Source organism: Apus apus, chromosome 11, assembly GCF_020740795.1.
Source record: "Apus apus isolate bApuApu2 chromosome 11, bApuApu2.pri.cur, whole genome shotgun sequence".
In the NCBI taxonomy this organism is placed as follows: domain Eukaryota; kingdom Metazoa; phylum Chordata; class Aves; order Apodiformes; family Apodidae; genus Apus; species Apus apus.
This window is the reverse complement of record NC_067292.1, coordinates 20,694,993-20,712,889: the sequence shown is the minus strand read 5'-3', so window position 1 is coordinate 20,712,889 and position 17,897 is coordinate 20,694,993. Positions and strand designations below refer to the sequence as shown.

The following is a 17,897-nucleotide window of genomic DNA, read 5'->3' as shown; positions in this document are numbered from 1 at the left end:
CTGGACTTTGCTGGTTCTGTGGGTTGTGAAAGCAGCATCAGCAGAAAAAGGGCCACCGTGTGTGTTTGTGTGTGTGTCTGTATGTCTGTGTTTGTGTCAGTGTGTGTCTGTGTGTTTGTGTGTCTGTGTGTACACCTGCCCATAGAGTTTCTCCTTTCACTCATGACAAATGGCCAGCAAGATTTTTGCCCATCCCTGATCTTAAGCCAAGAACAACCAATACTGGAAGCAGTAAAGACTAAACCCTGAGTGCTCAGACATCGGGCAGAAATTTTAACACCAAGAACCAGCAAGGAGAAGAGGGTTCTCCCAGCAAGGGGGTGCGTGGGGACATTCGGCTGAAGCTCATGTCCTTGTGGAAATTGTTGCTTGGTGTTTCTCAGGAGGGATGTCCAGCAGATCCCTGCCCAAAGGCCTTGGCCCTGGTCTGTTGGAAGAGGACGTGTTGCAAAGAAGCTTGTGGGATTTATCTTTTTTGGCTGATTCCCAGCCCTGAACCTCCTGAATTGGGGCTGGAGCAAATCAGTCCTCTCACCTCCAAGAGTAGGAAAACCCACCACTGGGCTGGTCCAGCACCAAAGGCCATCTCTACTGAAAAGTGGGATGGCTCCATCCTGGCTGAAGGTGGGCAGTTCCCTCCTCATCCCCACAAGAGCCCCTGGGGAAGGAAATCAGGAGCACTTCAAGACCATGGGCAGCTGCAGCCTAGAGGGACTTTGGCCAAAGGCATGAGACATCCTTGCCCAAGGATCCTTGCTCTTTGCCCAAGGCAGGTCACTGGGAACAAAAGAGCCAAAGCAAAGAGCACTGATAAGGTGGATGTTGCCCACCAAAGGGTAAACTGAGGCACAGTGAAGTGACCCTTCGGGCCCTGTGGGGAAGCTGCATCCATGTGGATGGGAGCTCATACTAAGCAGGTGCCTGTGCAGGCAGGAGCGAGGCTGGACCAGCAGGTAGTCCTGGGAGACTGTGGTGGTTTTGTTGTATCTGGTGATGTGGGAGAGGGAGCCAGTGATCTCCTTTGTCTTCAGGTAGTAGAGGAGGACCAGCCAGATGAATATGAAGATTCCTGAGGCAGGCAGGAAGGCAGACACTCAGCAGCACCAGCAGGACATGGTGGGAAGTGTCATGTGGGGATGCTGCTGGCACTTCCCTGCCACTTTCAGGGAGTCCCCCTAGCTCACTCCTGATCCTGCAGGAGGGTCTCCCCACGGTTCAGGTGAGCTATTTGGCTGGGACATGCCCTGGGTGCACCATGTCTATGTTCCTCTGCTAAGGAATGGCTTCCCTGGAGGAAAGCCACTCCTGGTGGAGGTGACATAGTTGGGAGCCATGACCAGCTCCACACCAGTGGCTGGAACCTGCCACTTGACATGCCCTGCCAAAGGGATGGGCATGGCTGTTCTGAGAAGATGCTGGTGCCTTGGGACCCCTGGTCAGCCCACAGCCAGGCTGGTTCCTGCTTCCTACATCTTCCCCACCCCATGCTAGGGAGCCCATCTCAGAGCTGGCCCTGACCTTGGAGGGAGCTGAGGATAAAGTGAAGAGGTAGAGCATGGGGGCAGAGGAGGTGCCATGGGTGAGGAACCACAGGGCCCAGGTGGCTCCCAGCAGGCAGAAGACCCTCACTGCCACCAGGGCCACCTCCCAGGCCTTGCAGTCCCCATGCATCACCCCTGTGCCCTTGCAGGCAGCAGGTGACCCCACAGTGCTGGGATGCAGGGAGCTCTGTTACTGGTCCCAGGATGGGGAAACACTGGGTGCTGCCCTAGGGATGGGACAAACCTGGCCAAGGGATGGATCCCTTTGGAAAGCCCAGCAGAGAAGCCAGTGCACTCTGAGCAGGATCAGCTTTTAATGGGCATAGGCTGGTGTGTGGGTGCTCATCCCGCTTCTACACCAACCAAAAATATACATCCAACAAAATAACAAAAATAGATTATTTCAGCAGCTGGAGGGGTTGCTGGGGCAGAGTGATCCTGTCTGCACTGGGGAAGGACCCTCTCGGTGACCACTCACCACAGCTGAAGACGAGGCCTTTCCCACCCACCATCCCCAGTCTCGGAGCATCAGAGGGGACATCCAGAGGCTCCAGGGACCCTATCCCTGCCCATCCCACTCTCCGCAGCCCTTGCTGCCCAGATGAGCTTCCCACCCTCCTGCCCCAAGGGTACCAAGGTGAGGGATGCTGCTGCCCAGTGGGGCACTGGAGGGGGGGAAACTGGGGAGCAGTCCAGCAGAGGTGAGAGGCTAGGGTGGCCTGGGGTGGCCAGGTCTGCTGTGGTTCCCTGGGCTTCCAGCAGCACAAGACGTGTGGGAGCAAAGAGACATCATCAGACCCTCCCACAGCCACCCCAGGGCTCAGCCCTGGCTGCTGTTGGGCTGCAGTTTGACACTGTCGGAGCTGCTCTGTGAGTCAGAGGGCTTTCTGGCCTGCAGCACCATGGTCCAGTACCAGAGGAAGATGAGGAAACCTGGGAGAGGAGGGAAGAATCACTGAGTCATTTAGGTTGGAAACAAATCATTGAATCATTGACTCATTCAATCACTGACTCATTCAATCATTGAATCATGGAATGGTTTGGCTTGGAAGGGACCTTAAAGGTTGTCACCCAACCTCCCATGGGCAGGGACACCTTCCACTAGATCAGGTTGCTCCAACCTGGCCTTGAACACTTTAAAAGACCTTTAAGACCATCAAGTCCAACCATTAACCCAGCCCTGCCAAAGCCACCACTGATCCATGTCCCTCAGCACCACACCTACACAGCTTTGAAATCCCTCCTGGGATGGGGACTCCACCACTGCCCTGGGCAGCCTGGGCCAGGGCCTGATAGCCCTCTGGGGGAAGCAATTGTTCCCAATATCCAATCTAAACCTCCCCTGGCACAACGTGAGGATGTTCCTTCCTGTTGCTTGTTCCCTGGGAGCAGAGCCCAACACCTCAAGGGCAGGAAGGGTGGATGAACACCCTCTAAGGACCAACAGCAGTCACAAGTCACAAGCAAGCCTGCAGCCTGCCAGAGATGGCTCCTCTCATATCCCATCACCGCTCCACCCCCGTGAGTGCCCTGATTCCCTATGGAGGAGCCCAGCATTCCAGGCTCACCTTGCAGGGAGTTGACAATGGTAAAGATATAGAGAGAAACAAGGCGGAAGACTCCGGAGGTGAAGGAGAAGAAGACCAATGCCCAGGGAATGCCCAGTAGGATGCTCAGCCCAAAGAGAGCTAGGACGTGCTTGAGCTTGTGGCCTTTCTTGTTCTGCCGGAGGATCTCCCGGACCATGGCTCCCAGCATGACCGAGTTAAAGAGGAACACCAGGCTGAAGAATCCCAGGTTCACAATGTTATGGATCAGGGGGCTTGTGATCCAGCATCTGGAGGGAGGAGAAAGAGCAGAGGGTTATGCTGTGTCATCCCACAGGGACATGAGCTGGAGGAGTTGGGGGAAGCACAAAGCTGTAGAGCAAACTCAGCCCCCCACTTGGTTAAACACAGAGGAGGGGTCCCCCACCCTGCACAAAAACCCAGAGAAGCCACCAGTGGGCTAAGGAAAGTCTGTAGAACACAGTGAAGGTTTAGCCAGTTGACTTTATCTAAGACCAGGGAAACCATTTCCCACTACTTACATGGTTGCGTTGGTGAATTTGCCACCAATGGATTCATAGACAGGAATGGAGAAGGGGCCATAGTTTGTCCAGCTCACCAGGAAGATCAGTGACACACAGAAGAAGGGAAGTCCTGGGTGGCAAGAACAGAGTCAAGTGGCTTTCCTACTCCCTGGGCCTCAGACCTTTTGGAAGGACTGGTTGCCCCTTTCTCCCCATACAAACCAACATCCTCCCTCCCAAGGGGCTCCTGAGGATGGAGCACCCAACAAGGACACCTGCCATGAGCCCAGGAGTGAGTTGTGCTCTGCTGACCCCAGCTGGGCAGCTCCCAGGGCTGTGGAATTTTAGGTCACGAAAGATCATGAGATCTTCCTACTGAGTCTCCTTCTCCACCAAGTCTCTTGACAGAGAGATCCCCTCTTCTCTCACATATCTGCTCCCCTACATCTCCATCTCCATCCCTATCCAGGCACTGTAGATGGTGGTAAAGACCTACTTGGGTGCCCCTCCACCTCACTGCCTGTGCCCTCAGGGCATCTCTCCCCCCCACCATGCTTACCCCAGCCCACCAGGCAGAGCTTGAGGAGGAAGTGGTCATGGTAGGCATTGAAGACTTCGACCACAAGCCGGTAGAGATTGTAGCCCTCGATGCCCATCCAGGTGAGGCAGCTGAGGAGGGAGAAGTGCAGGAACAGCCCCCCAGCTCTGCAGATTGCCTCGCTGCTGCTGGAAGCCAAGTGCTCGGAGATGAGGAAAGTGACATCCAGGAGGAAGATGGCGCCCAGCAGGTTCATGTGGATGTGCATGCTCGTGACCTGGTCTCGCTGCTTGCTTCTGGAGAAGTGAGGAGAGACCTCACCACCATGCCTGGACAGCATCCTCAGTGTCCCACAACACCCCACAGCTCCAGCTGGGGCAACTTGCCCCCATCAGAAGACCCAGGAGACTCTAGTGATGTTGGGCTGAGAACCTAACCCCAGGGGTGGGACCACCTGTTACAGGAGCAAACTCAGGTCCCTGCAGCTGACCCTGTGTTTCAGGTCTAGGCCATGAAGGGTTGGGAGTGACATCATTTCAGCTCTGAATCATCCATGTAGGATCAGTGACATAACTCAGGAGAAGACACTCATGCTCTCCACTGGGCCCTTGAAAAGATCTTTGCAGGCTTCTGCTTGCCAGATCAACAACCAAGGTAATTTTCCCAAATAATTGAAAACAACCAATGTTCGCAAGCACGCTGCTCGAGAACTGACCAAGGGGGTGGTTCCTGGAGAGAACTTGGCTTTCCTCAAGCATGGCTCCTTCACCATGCTTCTAGCCAAGCCACCAACTGCATTTGGAGAGCTTGCACTCACCCAGGTACAGTGGCAATGGTCAGGACACAGATAGGGAGTGTGGGGTCACCTGTCAGACCATACCTGAAGTAGAGGAAGAGGATGGTGCAAATGGATGCCAAAGCTGAGATCAGGCAGCCAATGTAGGTTATAATGCTCAGGTAGTCCCTGTGTACGTAAGTGATCTCCGGGGAGGACACCTGAGGAGGAGGAACAAGACATGGTGAGGAAGGTCAGCTGGTGGGGACAATGCAGAGAGCTGTGGGAAGGTGGTACCCACCATCAGCACAGCAAAGTAGGTGAGGTGGTTGCACCTGCAGTCTGTCCAACTGCTCCCTGGTGCTGTCACACAACCATAGGTGTCCCAGCTCCCCAGTCTGCCTGTGCAGGAGAAAGGGAGAATGTCTGGTGAGCAGCAGGAACATCTGCCTCAGGTTCATTGATCTTCAGGGAAAAGTGTCCAGGCCAGGGAGGAAGGTCAAAAGTGGAGGTCCCAGTTTGTCCCATGCGAAGCACACCGACTCAGAGAGCACCCATCCCTAGGGAGGGACACAGCTCCCAGGTTATCTACTGAGGGAAAACTGGAATGCAGCCTCATGGGAAAGGAATGTGGAGCTGGAGCGAGGGAGGGAGGAGCAGAGCAGATGTACCCCCAGCTTGGTGGGGCCGTAGGGCCCTGCAAAGGAGCCAAGGCAGAATGTGGCTTCACAGCCAAGTGCAGCAGCACTCACCGGTGGTGTCTTCCTGCCAGAAGACACACAGTGGGGTCACATTCCTCTGCAATGACAAAAGCACAGGTCCCCATCAGGATGAAGCTGTGGGTCTGTGGCCCAGCCAGCACATCTGACAGGGGAGAAGGTGGGGCAGGAGGTGAGATGGTCTCAGGAGACAGTCCCCTATGACGGGGGTGGGCTGCAGGCAGGACCGTTCTCTTGGTGGCTGGTGGAGCAGATGCCTCCTCTCACGTCCCCTTTTTGAAACCAGGGGCTGAGCTTTGAGCAAGCACCTGACAGGATCATGAATGAGCTGAGGGACTGGAGATCAGGCTGGAGGTGACACATCTGCAAAGCAGCATTTCCTGGACAGGTGCAGGCACCACCATCAGTGCACATAGTGAAGCCATGATCATGATACAACCCCAGAAGGCAAAGCAGACCCTCTACAGACCAGCCAAGGGCAAGGATTGTGACTGCTCTCTAAGCTGGCATGGCCTCTGCCCTCTTTGCCCCTCCATTCCTGTGTGACCAGGCCTGATGAGGCTGGTTCCCCACCTACCGACAGCTGGTGATGGAAGAAAGTGAGGACCACTGGATCAGAGAGGTTGGCCACCACTGTGTCCACCAGGGAGATGCCAACCACCTTGTCACCCAGGATGTGGCTGCTGTTTTCATCCTGTGGGAGAAGAGGAGGTGATGGCAGTGTGGGAAGGGAGAGCTGCTGGGTGTGATGTGGGTGAGAATCCCCAAGGAGGAGGTCCCGTGCCTCTTTCCACTTCAAGATTCTAACTCATAGAATCCCAGACTGATTTGGGTTGGAAGGGACCTTAAAGGCACCCCACCATGCCACACACGTGGGCATTACCTGGAACATGGTCTGGCTGTTGATGTCCATAAGGAGCACCCTGTGCTCCACCACGTCCTCCCTCTCCTTTGCCATCATGAACAGGCTGCTAGGCAGGTCCACAGCGAAACCATGGACCTCTCCACCTTTCTGCAAGGAGAGACTCATCAGGAGAGAGCTTGGGAGAGGATGCCAGAGGGCCAAGCCCACCAGGGCAGGCTGCCCAGTACCCACCTCTCTTTGGGAAGAAAAGGCCAGGTGCTGGGGAGCTGGAGTGGGCTGGACCCTCAGGACGGTGGCCTGCACAGTGCCCTTCCCAAAGGTCTGGTTCTGCCCTTCAAGCTCCACCTTGGCCAGTGTCTTCTCCAGCTCCCCGAGTTTGCTGCCAGGGAAGGGGTGCAGTGAGTGGGATGTAGTGGGAATGGCACTGGAGGCAGCAGAAATGGTACTGGAGGCAGTGGAAATGGCACAAAGCCAGGAACTCACCACCGAAACACCCACTGGTCCCTGTCTTCTGGCTCCGAGGGGTGGGCAATAAGGCTGTCCAAGGTGGTGAGCTGCTCCTCCACATCCTGATCCCAGACAGGCAGGTTCTCAGGAGAGGCTGTCAGGGACACAGAAGGAAATGCCATAAGATGCACAGGCTTCCCTGTGCCCCAAACCAACTGGGCACAGCCCTGATGGGAGCAGAAAGCCAAGGGCTTCAAGGTGGCTCCAAGCCTGGGGAGCTGATGGAGATCCCAACCCAGAGGGCTTCCCTGCTGCCCACAGCTCAGCTTCCACTGAGACCATTGGGACCCTGCTGCTGAGGCAGTGTGGACAGGGCCCTCGGAGACCCCTGCCAAGGCATCCCAGGATTTTAGGGGCAAACCACTTCTGAAAATCTCAATTTGCAGGGAGCCTGGGTAAGAGGAGAGAGGCTTCTGGGCTGCTTCAAGCAAACCTACACCCCGTTCCACTGCCCTTCAGATGTGTCTTCACATTAGCATACACTGGGCCACCACCCCTCTGCTGATGGCTTGGACAAGCTGGTGATGAAATTAACCCTTTATTTCATTAATATTGAGGTGCCTTTACCAGGGAAGAAGTACTGAGATCTGCTGTAATGGGAGATGTTCTTCCCGCCCTTTGAGATGTAGGAGACATTGAAGATCGGGGTGCTGGTTCTTTTGGTCTCCTGGCTCTCCCTGCCTCGGGGGATGCTGCTGGCAGGGTCTCCACCCAGGAGGAAGCTCTGCTTCCCATAGGCCAGTTGCAGGGTCCTGTTGGCCTGGAACCAGTAGATGCAGAAGCGGTACCTGCCCAAGGCCGAGGGCAAGATGTACTTGTAGTAAGAGTTCCTCCTGCTCGGCGAAAAGGGCCTTTTGATTATCAGCGCCTGGGCTGTGTTCTCGATGGAGATGGTGGCCGGGCCATGCTCATAGATGACAGAGCTGTCCTCAGTCTGGTTTCGGTCCCCGCAGAAGCTGAAGTCGTGGTCCCAGCGGCTGATGGATCCCACCCCTGCGTCGCACAAGTGCCCGGAGAGGCTGGGTCAGCCAGAGGGGCTGGAGCACCGTGCCCCCGCGACAGCCTCTCACATGCCACACCGGGCTCCCTGCCCCAGACATCCCGACTCCCAGCCCATCCTGGATGGGCTGCATGGCACTGGCCACCTTCCCGACATCCCCATGGCTGTGCTGGGAGGGTTTGCTGGGGAGCCAAGGCTCCTGGGATGGCAGGACACCCCATCTCTTGGTGCCACCCTTGCCCAGGTGCCACCACCCACGTTAGCAGAGACCAACAGAGGAGCTCTCCATCCCCAGAGCATCTCCTTTCTCTGGAAAGGACCCATCCTGCCCTAGAGACCCCACAAGGGGCACATCGGCCCATTAGACGTTTCGTCTCTCTGGAAGCCATGGCTGCAAACACCCCTTGGTGGCCTCAGCTAGTTTTCTGGGGTGACAAATACTTCTAGCAGCCCAAACCTGGCACACCAGACAGAGGCAGGATGCAGTTTGGGCAACCTACCTTGGAGGGGGGAGAGAAGGAACAGAAGGAAGACCTTCATCCTGGGCAGCTCGCCTTTGGCTTGGCCTCCAAGGAGATGGCAGGCCTGGAAGGGCACAAAGAAAAGGGGCCACAGGAGTGTTTGAATCTCACCCATCCAATGGGGATGGCGAGCAAAGGCTGTGCTGGTGGGACACTGGTGGTGTCACCACCAGCTCCTGAGTGTCTCTACCAACAGGAGAAGCCACAAGCGGCTGCAAGGCTGGGAGGGATGGGGAGGCTGGTGGCTGGTCCCCGGCTCCTGGCACTGAGAGGAAGCCCCACAGCCCTGCACAGCCTCCAACCACCAGCGATCCCACACTGGGGGGTCCCCTCTTCAGCTCCCCACTCCACATGGTCCCACAGGCCTTGGCTGCTTATCGTGACAGGAACAGAAGGAAATGGTGGTTTCCCAACTCACCAGCCCTAAAATTATTTTATCAGGTGCTTTCAGCTCCTGCAGATCAGCTGAAGGATCAGGCACGTTGCAGGCTGCTCTGGCCACTCAGAAATGTGCTCTGCCAGGCTCACCCTGGTGACACTGACACTGGTGGTTGCCAAAGCCCCTACTGCCCCTTGCAACCAGCCCAGCAGTGTCCTCCAGGTCACCTTTCCCATCCCTTCATCCCACACTCTGCTCCACCACCCTCTTCTCTGTCTTTACACATGTCCTGTGACCTGCCCCAGGCCAGTGCCCCAGGGTGCTGCCTCACCCACCACAGACCTCACACCTGCAGACCTTCCCATCCTGCCTCCACCTTCCCACCACCACAACGTGCATCTCCAGGATGTACAGAGCTTCACCTCCTCCTCACCCTGCTGATGCCCCAGCCGTGGGTCAAGGCTGGTGGGACCCATTCTTCTAGGATCTGGCACCCCCCCAAGGTGGGGCAGCATTGGTGGGGGCTGTTAGACCAGGTGGCAGAGCCGAACATTTGCCGACACCCAAAGCCAAGCTGGCACCCAGTCTGCCACTCCACATCCCGCTCTGGCACCGCTCCCAAGCTGCCCTTCCTGAAAGCCACGGCAGGGCCATATCCTGCTTCATGTGCTGCCAGTGGGCACCAGGGCACCCACCAGCATCACCCACAAAGGCCCACAGGCTTTCCCAGCCCTTCCATCTTCCTAGATAGGAACACTGGGGGAAAACTGCTTCCTGGAAAACTCAGTGTCCTTGCTTCTCCCACCAGCAGGGATTTCTCCCAAAGGTTCCTGTGGCAGGCACAGATCCAGGGCCCATCCTGAGCCAGCACATGGCTCGCTCAGCGTCCCTCCCTGTTTGCTTCTTCCAGTAGTTTATCACCAGAAGACGGAGGCTTCAGGTTGTTAGTTAACCTGCTGCTGTGGGTCTAACTGAGTGTGGCACTAATGAGGTTTCCCAGGGCAGGCTGGGAGGGCGCAGCACAGGTATGATTTGCCAAGAGCAGCTGGATGTGGATGAGCTCGGAGCTTCCAGTGAAACTTGGGAATCCCACGTGTATCTGAAAAGCACAGATCTGGGGGAGCAAAATTCCAGTGGTGATGGGAAACACCTGGATGGCTCAGAAGCAACAGAGCCCATGTGCCTGGAAAGCGTTCCCTCCGGATGAGGAATGCCGAATCCCAATGAGGCTTCAGCCCAAACCACAGTGCTGGCTCCACTGGGATTTCACCAGGGTGGTCAGAGGACAGGATCAGGCCCGTTCAGCCTTTACTCAACTGGGAAATCCCTGTGATGTGGGTGGGGTAGCTGGTATTTCCCCTCCGAGCCCTATATGGTCCTGCTCGCCCCGACGCCATTTGCTGTTTCCTGAGCTGAACAATAGCAAGAGAAAATCCCCCCAAAATGGTTTTGCAGCGATTCCCATCCGTGCTGGTGATAAGCAGCTCTGGAGGGAGCGGGATCCTGCCCCATCATCTTCCCATTCCTGGGTGGCAGTGGGGACACGCAGCATTGCTGCCCCCCGGTAACCAGGGGCAGTGATGCCACATGTCCCCGCTGCCACCAGGACATCTCCCCAGTGTCACCCCTCTTCAAAAGCCTCCTGGTTTGGTCCCAAAATCTGCCAGATCATGTAAAAAGAGGCAGCAGGCACATGGCCAGATCTCCAGCCCCAGGCATCACATCGTATCCTGCCATTGCCATTAAAAGAACACATTGGTCTTGGGAAGAAAAGGCAAGGAATAATATTGCACCTTCTAACCCTGGAGACAGATGGGGAAAAAAAAAAACAACACAAAAAACACAAATCAAACATAACCCCCCCCCCAGAAATAAAAGCCAAGTGTTTACTGCTCTTTGGCTGACTTGGCAACAGGTATTTCAGCTTCTGGGGGTGACACACGGCTCTTGGACATGACGTTTTTCCCTAGGAGAAGGGAAGATGCTCTGATGCCTCAAACAAACACCGGAAACAGGGAGATCCAGGGGCTTTTATCTGTATTTTCCTTCCAGGTCCGTTAGGAAAATACACCAACACACTGTTCCTCAAGATGCTAACGAGCCTGCAGCTTATCACCCACAGCCTGTTATCCAAGGGAGGGCCTGGGAAGCAGGGAGGGAAACGGAGGCAGAGAGACGCAGGCCAGAACGGGCTCCCCGAGATGTAGAGCAGCTTTGCATGAGCAGCCACCAATGTGCTCTGAGGCTGCCAAGGAGGTGGGTACCCCAGCGGGGACCCTCCACAAAGGAGATGCCCCCACATTGGCCACTCGGGTGCTTCACAAAGTGCCCTACTCCTTGGCCAGCAGCCCATAGTTAGTCACAGCATCAGCACGTGAGCCCTTCCCAGCAGCAGCGGGCAGCAAGGTCTGACCCTGTGCGTCTGGCAGTGCCCAAGGAGCTGAGCTGCAGCTGCCCCACAGCCCAGCTATGCCAAGCCTGCCCCATGGGATGGGGCACAGAGGCTCAGCTTTTCCCAGGCCATTGCACACAACACCCAGCATCCACAAGCTGAGTCTTGCCAACATAAAACCAGACCTGATAAAGATTCCCACTGAAGCAGTGCAGCTCCCTGCCAGATCTCTCCAGCACCAGCCTCTGGCAACCATCCCTCCCTGACTTGGTGTAGGGAGAGCCAAGGGGAGGCTGGCACAGGCACAACACCAGTGGCAGAGGCTCGTGAGATGGAACGTTTGCTTCAAGTTGGGTGTTAACCTTCACATTTTTAAAAAATGACCATTACTTAAAGCCCACCACAGACGGAAATGCTGCAGGGAGCTAATGCCGCGCTTCCCTCAGCGCCTGGGCAACACAGGCGGGTAGGGTGGCCTGGCAAGCCTGCAGCTGCAGCAGGGCTGCAAACAGGCTGCACAGGAGCAGGTACGGCTGTGGCCAACCAAAGGCTGCTGTGAAATGGGAAGGAAGTGGTGCAGGTTGTCACCACAGTGTGCCCCCACCACTCAGCCTTCTCTGGGAGCAATTTCTCAGTCCCCTCAAGCTTGTACCGTCCCTTCACTCAACCCACTCCCCTGGGTTTTAAAAGCTTCCAAACACCCCATCCCCTTCCAGGTCTTGTTCCCCTCCCATCAGCAAGGTCCCCGCTGCCCACCTCTGTGTGCTGGGAAAGGGAAGTCTGGGGCAGCGCAGAGCAGCCCAGGACCACATCAAAACCACCTCTAGGCATTTGGAGTTTCGCATGGGAAGCAGCCAACCTGGAGCCCAGTGAGTGAGCCTGGTCCCAGTGGGCTTTTCTGGCTGCAGAAAAGCCAAGTGCTGCCAGGGCGAAGGCTGCAGCACCCCAGAAGCTAGGTAAGAGCCACGTGCCCACCCCCCCCCCCCCCCATCTCTGCCAAACCCCAGCTGTTGGTGAGCTGATAGGAAAAGAGTTGGCAGGTCCGAGCCCTCCCAAAAAACAGGAACCAGCAAGCTGCTGCCCAGCTGGTACCACCAGGAGCCACTGGCCACAAACCCTGCAGCACTGCATCCCCCCACCACCTGTGGGTGCCACTGCACAGTGCAGGGACAGCCCGCCCTGGGGGTCCCTGTCCCAGCAGCACGCAGTTGCTTGCAAACCTGTCGCTCTGCAAATAGCAGCCCCCAGGCCATGGGATTAAGAGCTGGATGGCAACCAAGTATGCAGCAATTTTAGGCCTTGGCTTAATTCACATGGGAGCTGCAGCCCCAGCAAGGGCACGGCAAAACCCATGCTGGCTGCAGTCGCGGGCTGAAAGGATTTGTGCGTCCCACTCATTCCCAAAATGCTCCTGGCTCCCTGCTGGCAGGGGAGCTTGGAGGGGTGTTACTGCAGCCCTCAGACTGCAAAATGAGTTTTGGCTGCCTTCCCTCCCCAACAGCCATCGGGACTTGCTGCCAGGAGGTTATTCCAGGAGACTTCGTTTCAATTCTCCAACTGGGTTGTGCTGGTCCCTCTGGAGGGGCAGCTCAGGCAGCTTGTGGGTAGGAAGCACCCGGAGCATCCTCCAGCCCACAGCAGCGTGCCGGGACCAGCAGCGGCAGGGCGAGATGCGGCAGGAGGAATGCCCCCCAACAGGCATTTTAGAAGAGGGAGATCATCCTGTCGAGACACGCCGACGGTCCCACAGGATGCTGCACCCTTCACTGGGAGAGAGGAAGAGCAACGGGGCGCGCCGGGGTGGGAAGCGATGGCCACTGGCGGCGGGGCTTCGCGGGGTTCAGCTGTGCCACGGGCAGCAGCCGGGAGCAGCTGGTCCCGGCGGCTCAGGGGACTTCAGGGCTTCTCCGCCAGGGAATTCAGCCTGGCTCCGGGGCAGGAGCGAGGAGCTCGGCGGCAGGGGAAGGAGGGCAAGCCCCACCGAGCAAAGGTGGAGGCTTCACCAGACAGCTCCCACCTCGGCCATGAGGAGGGATCCCCGGTCGCAGCCCGGACGGAGGAGTCGCACCCATCGCTCCCGCGCGGGAAGGCGAAACATCCCCGAGCACACGGGAGCAGGGTGCATCCCAAACCCCCACGGATCAACCCTTAGCTCCGTCCAGAGAGGCTGCACCCCAGGATGCTGCCCAGCGGCACGAGCCCCAGGCCCCCAGAGCTCCCCTGTCCTCCCAGTGCTGCTGGGCTGGCCCAGGGGTGACACGCCAGAGCATCGCTCGCCCGCGGCCCCGCCGTCTCGCCGCCCGCACCGAGGACCCCGCAGCATCCCTTCCCAGTACCCCCAGCCAGGGCGCGCCCCTCACCGTGGCCTTTAGAAGCCCGAAAGCAAACACCAGATCCCAGCTCCCTCCCCCCGCCCGCTCGGCTCAGCCGCTCCCTGCCGCCCCGATACCTGTGCCCGGGTCGGGCTGGGCGCTGGCCCGGCCCAGCGCCGCTCGGCTCGGTCCGGCACCGCTCAGCTCGGCTCGCCTGGGCTTCGCTCGGCACCTTGCAGTCCAGCCCGGCGACGCTCGCCGCGGTGCAGCGGCATAAACCGTCCCGCCCACCCCCCGTGCCCCCGCCCCGTCCCCCCGAGCTGGCGGTGACTCAGCGGGGCGGGATCGGGACGGGTCGCGCCGCAGCGACCGCTCCGAGACCCTCCGAGATCGCTGCGGGGGTCACGGGGCCACCTGCCCTCGCTCACGGCACCTGCCCGGCTCCGTCCAACCCCGCCGGGCCCAGCCCGGTTCATCCAGGCTCGGGCTGGGAGTACCGGGCTGGGAGCACCGGGCTGGGAGCACCGGGCTGAATCACCGAGACCGGGAATGAGACCAGGACCGGGCTGGTTGGGGGACCGCAGCTGGGGAGAGCCTGGGTGCCCCGTCCCTTCAGACCCCCATCCCACTGGTGCCCCCCATCCTACTGGTGCCCCGTCCCGCCGCCCTGGAGCTCGGGGCTGGCGGGCAGCCAGCAGAGGGAAGGAGCTGGAGCGGGCGGGCTGCACGCCTGGCTGCCAACGGGATTAAAAAATAACAATTAATGGGAAAACAGCCGGGACGGGGCGTCCCTGTGAACTCTGTCCTGCTCCCTGCAGGAAACGAGGGAGGCGAGAAGCAGGGCAAGGAGCCCAGGCCCCGAAGTGGGGGAGCGGGAATGGGGCCCCCATCCCAGGGGAAGATGGGCCGGGATGTGAGGTGCAGAGCATGGATGTGACCCCCCAGCCAGGTCCCACGGCTCCCACCACCCATCCTCAGGCTGGAGATGGGCATCCCGCCCCTGGGGACCCTGTATGGTGGTGGGAGGTGAGTCTGGAGGCATCGTGGCAGCGATAGGCACTGCAGGAGCGGACAAAGCCGCTGCCAAGCGGATGCCAAAACCGCATCCAGCTATGCCAGCCCTTTGTGTGCCATGAAAAGCTGCCGGGCCAGAGAACGCCGGGGCTGCTGGGAGCCGGAGGGAGGAGGGAGGGCAAGGAGGGCTCCGGGAAGTGCCCTGGGTAAATAGTTGCTCTTGCAGTTATTTTCAATGGCTTGAATGAGACTTTTATTTCTGCTGGGGGAAGGGTGGAAACAACCTCCTGCTCCAGCAGGGAAGGCGATGGAGATAAAAGGCGGGTCAGGACTGGAGGAGCCGTAGCTGCACTGGGACCGCTGGAGCGAGGGACGACCCGCACCCTTGCATTGTCCCCCAGCTTGGTTTGGTTTCCAGCTCCGTGCCCAGAATTTCCCCGGCTCCCGTGGGAACCGGTTCCCACGGGAAGCAGCTCATGAGACCGGACCGTGGCTAATGCAGCCACCTTTGAAGCCCAACCCCCCCGCAGGGAGCGGGGCCGGCTTCGAAACACACGCTCCTGGCAGCCGGAGGCACGAGGGCATCGCTGCGAGCCGAGCCTCCTGCTGAGGGTCATCCCGACCGGCTCCACCAGGAAATGCCGTAAATCCACCTCCTGGGAATAACGCTGCTAAACCCAGCGGCGACTCCCACGGGTCAGGCTCTCCTGGAGGGGGGATCAGGTGCAGACCCCTCGTCCCAGTGAGGAAAGGACATCTTAGGCCATCTTTTTGCTGCTGTTTATAGAACAAAGAGCCTTTTGTATGCACTTGACGTTATCAGTAGTTATTTTTGGGTCGACGTCTGCAGTTGTTGATGTTATCGAGATTATCTGTAAATCCACAGCCAGGCTGCTGTCTTCAAACGTGCTGGCGGAGTGCAAGAGGGAGGAAATCCTTGTACTGCCCTTTGCCAGGGACATTGCCCTTGGGCTCAGGCCAGTGGCACTCGCTCAGCCTGGAAAGGGTTTATTGTTCAACCTGGGGAGTTCCTCAAAGCCCTAAAAGTTCCTCAAAACCCTCAAAGCTCTTCAAAGCCCTAAAAGTTCCCCAAAGTCCTAAAAGCTCCTAAAAATCCTAGAAGATCCTAAACCCCTAAAAGTTCCTAAGCCCCCTAAAAGTTCCTAAGCCCCCTAAAAGTTCCTAAAAACCCTGAAAGCTCCTAAAAGCCATAAAAGCTCCAAAGCCCTAAAAGATCCTAAACCTCCTAAAAGATCCTGAAAGCCCTAAATAGTCCTGAAGCCCTATTGGTTCCTAAAAACCCTACAAGCTAATAAAGTCCTAAAAGTTCTCAAAAGCCTTAAAAGACCCTAATGTTCCTAAACTTCCTAAATATCCTTAAAGTTCCTAAAAAATCCTGAAAGGCCTAAAGTTTCCTAAAGCCCTAAAACTTCTAAAAATCCTAAAAGCTCCTAGAAGTTCCTAAAAGCCCCAAAACTTCCTAAGTGCTCTGCAGGGCTGCAGTGCTGGTGGTGGGTGAGCAGCAGAGTGCTGGTGGCATGGCCAGGAGATGGGCAGGCTCCAGCACGTCCCACCAAGCTCCCTGCAAGGCAGAGGTGTCCCCATGCTGAGCTGGCAAGTGCCAGCCCTGGCTCAGGGTGTCAAGACCCCCCCTAAAAGCCCCTTGGAAGCCCATACAATCATGGAATTGTTTTGGTTGGAAAAGTCTTTAAGATCATAAAGTCCAACCATTGACACAGCACTGCCAAGGCCACCGCTAACCCATGTCCCTCAGCACCACAACTAAGTTGCTTTGAAACCCCTCCAGGGATGGGGACTCCATCCCTGCCCTGGGCAGCCTGGGCCAGGGCCTGACAGCCCTCTGGGGAATAAATTGTTCCCGATATCCAATCTAAACCTCCCCTGGTGCGACTTGTGGTTGTTTCCTCTTGGTTTGTCACTTGTTCCTTGGGAGCAGAGACCGGCCCCCCCTGGCTCCAACCTCCTCTCAGGCAGCTGCAGGGCCAGCAGGTCTCCCCTCAGCCTCCTTGTCTCCAGGCTGGACACCCCCAGCTCCCTCAGCTGCTCCTGCTCACGCTTGTGCTCCAGACCCTTCCCCAGCTCCCTTGCCCTTCTCTGGACATGTTCCAGCCCCTCCATGTCCTTCTTGTCCTGAGGGGCCCAGAACTGACCCCAGGATTTGAGGTGTGGCCTCAGCAGTGCCCAGCACAGGGGGATGATCCCTGCCCTGGTCCTGCTGGTACAAGCCAGAATGCTGGTGGCCACCTGGGCACACACTGGCTCATATTCAGCCACTGTTGACCAACACCCCCAGGTCCTTTTCTGCCAGACACTTTACAGCCACTCTGCCTCAAGCCTGTAGCAGTGTCTGGGGTTGTTGTGACCCAAATGCAGGACCCAGCACTTGGCCTTGTAGACCCTCATACAATTGGCTTCAAAACATGGATCCAGCCTGTCCAGATCCTTCTGCAGAACCTCAACCCATCGATCCAGCCTATTCAGGTCCCTCTGCAGAGCTGGAACCCATTGATCCAGCCGGTCCAGATTCCTCTGCAGAGCCTCAACCCATGGATCCAGCCTGCAGGTGGGAGGGAATGCCTGGAGGTCCTGATCCAAATCCAGTGAGCGATGCCAGCCTTGGGAACCTCAGAGACTGGCGATGCCAGGGGAGCCCAAGGAAACTCCATAGCTGCCTCGAGTGGCTCCAGGTGTTCCTGCTCCCCCATTGCTCTCCCTTCCTCAGCCAAAACTACATCCAACAGGAAGGGGGCCCGCATGTGGGGGTGTCTCCCTCAGGCAGCAGCAATAACAAGTCACCAGGTGCCAGGGCTGTAAAACCCAACTGTAGGGAGAGCAATAAACCCAACTTATTTGTTTAGGCACAACTTTGCAAATTAACCTGCCACGGTGTCAGGGAAGTCCACTGGGGGGAAACTGATCCCAGGGTTATTAGCACAAGCAGGGGTGAGAATGATCCCATGGGATGCAGGAACTGGGCTGGTCTGCTCCCCAGCAGCCAAGTTCCAGAGGTGGATCCCAAAAAAGAGCCAAGGTCTTTACCTCCACCCCCACCCCCATCCCATTCCCAAATGGATTTAGTCTCTTCCCTGGCTGCTTGTTTCCCCAAAATTTGAAGGGTTTGCAGGATTTCCATAGGTTTACCCTTCAGGCTGGGGCTAGCACCAGGGCGTGAAGGCACTGTGGTGAAGTCAAGCCCTTTCCTAGAGAAAACAAGGACGGCACAACCTCTGGCAGCTTGGCAC

At 57.6% G+C, this 17,897-nt stretch overlaps 1 protein-coding gene across 2 annotated transcripts; it reads right to left on the bottom strand.

Annotated features, from left to right (window-relative positions):
* Window positions 1-1,831: 1,831 nt before the first annotated feature.
* On the bottom strand, window positions 1,832-13,877 carry LOC127389269 (adhesion G-protein coupled receptor G1-like). 2 transcript variants are annotated; one of them, XM_051629603.1, is made up of 14 exons: window positions 13,758-13,877; window positions 8,517-8,601; window positions 7,584-8,009; window positions 6,993-7,110; window positions 6,741-6,888; window positions 6,528-6,656; window positions 6,222-6,338; window positions 5,678-5,723; window positions 5,227-5,327; window positions 5,031-5,146; window positions 4,172-4,446; window positions 3,631-3,742; window positions 3,110-3,378; window positions 1,832-2,474 (listed from the first exon to the last, which is right to left on the bottom strand). In XM_051629603.1, exons 2-14 carry the CDS (start codon window positions 8,554-8,556, stop codon window positions 2,362-2,364), a joined length of 2,010 nt encoding a protein of 669 aa, XP_051485563.1. In that variant the 5' UTR covers window positions 8,557-8,601; window positions 13,758-13,877; the 3' UTR covers window positions 1,832-2,361. The 2 variants fall into 2 exon arrangements, with proteins under 2 accessions (XP_051485563.1, XP_051485562.1); XM_051629602.1 differs by lacking the exon at window positions 13,758-13,877 and having other exon boundaries at window positions 8,517-11,977.
* Between the last annotated feature and the right edge of the window lie 4,020 nt (window positions 13,878-17,897).

Bases quoted from the DNA above. Each gene is read 5' to 3' on its own strand.
- LOC127389269 (XM_051629602.1), bottom strand. From the start codon at position 8,652: ATGGGTGAGATTCAAACACTCCTGTGGCCCCTTTTCTTTGTGCCCTTC. The intron at 6,339-6,527 runs GTAATGCCCACG...CTTCTCCCACAG, and splicing joins ACAGCCAGACCATGTTCCAG to GATGAAAACAGCAGCCACAT. The intron at 3,743-4,171 runs GTAAGCATGGTG...CTTGCCACCCAG, and splicing joins GCTCTGCCTGGTGGGCTGGG to GACTTCCCTTCTTCTGTGTG.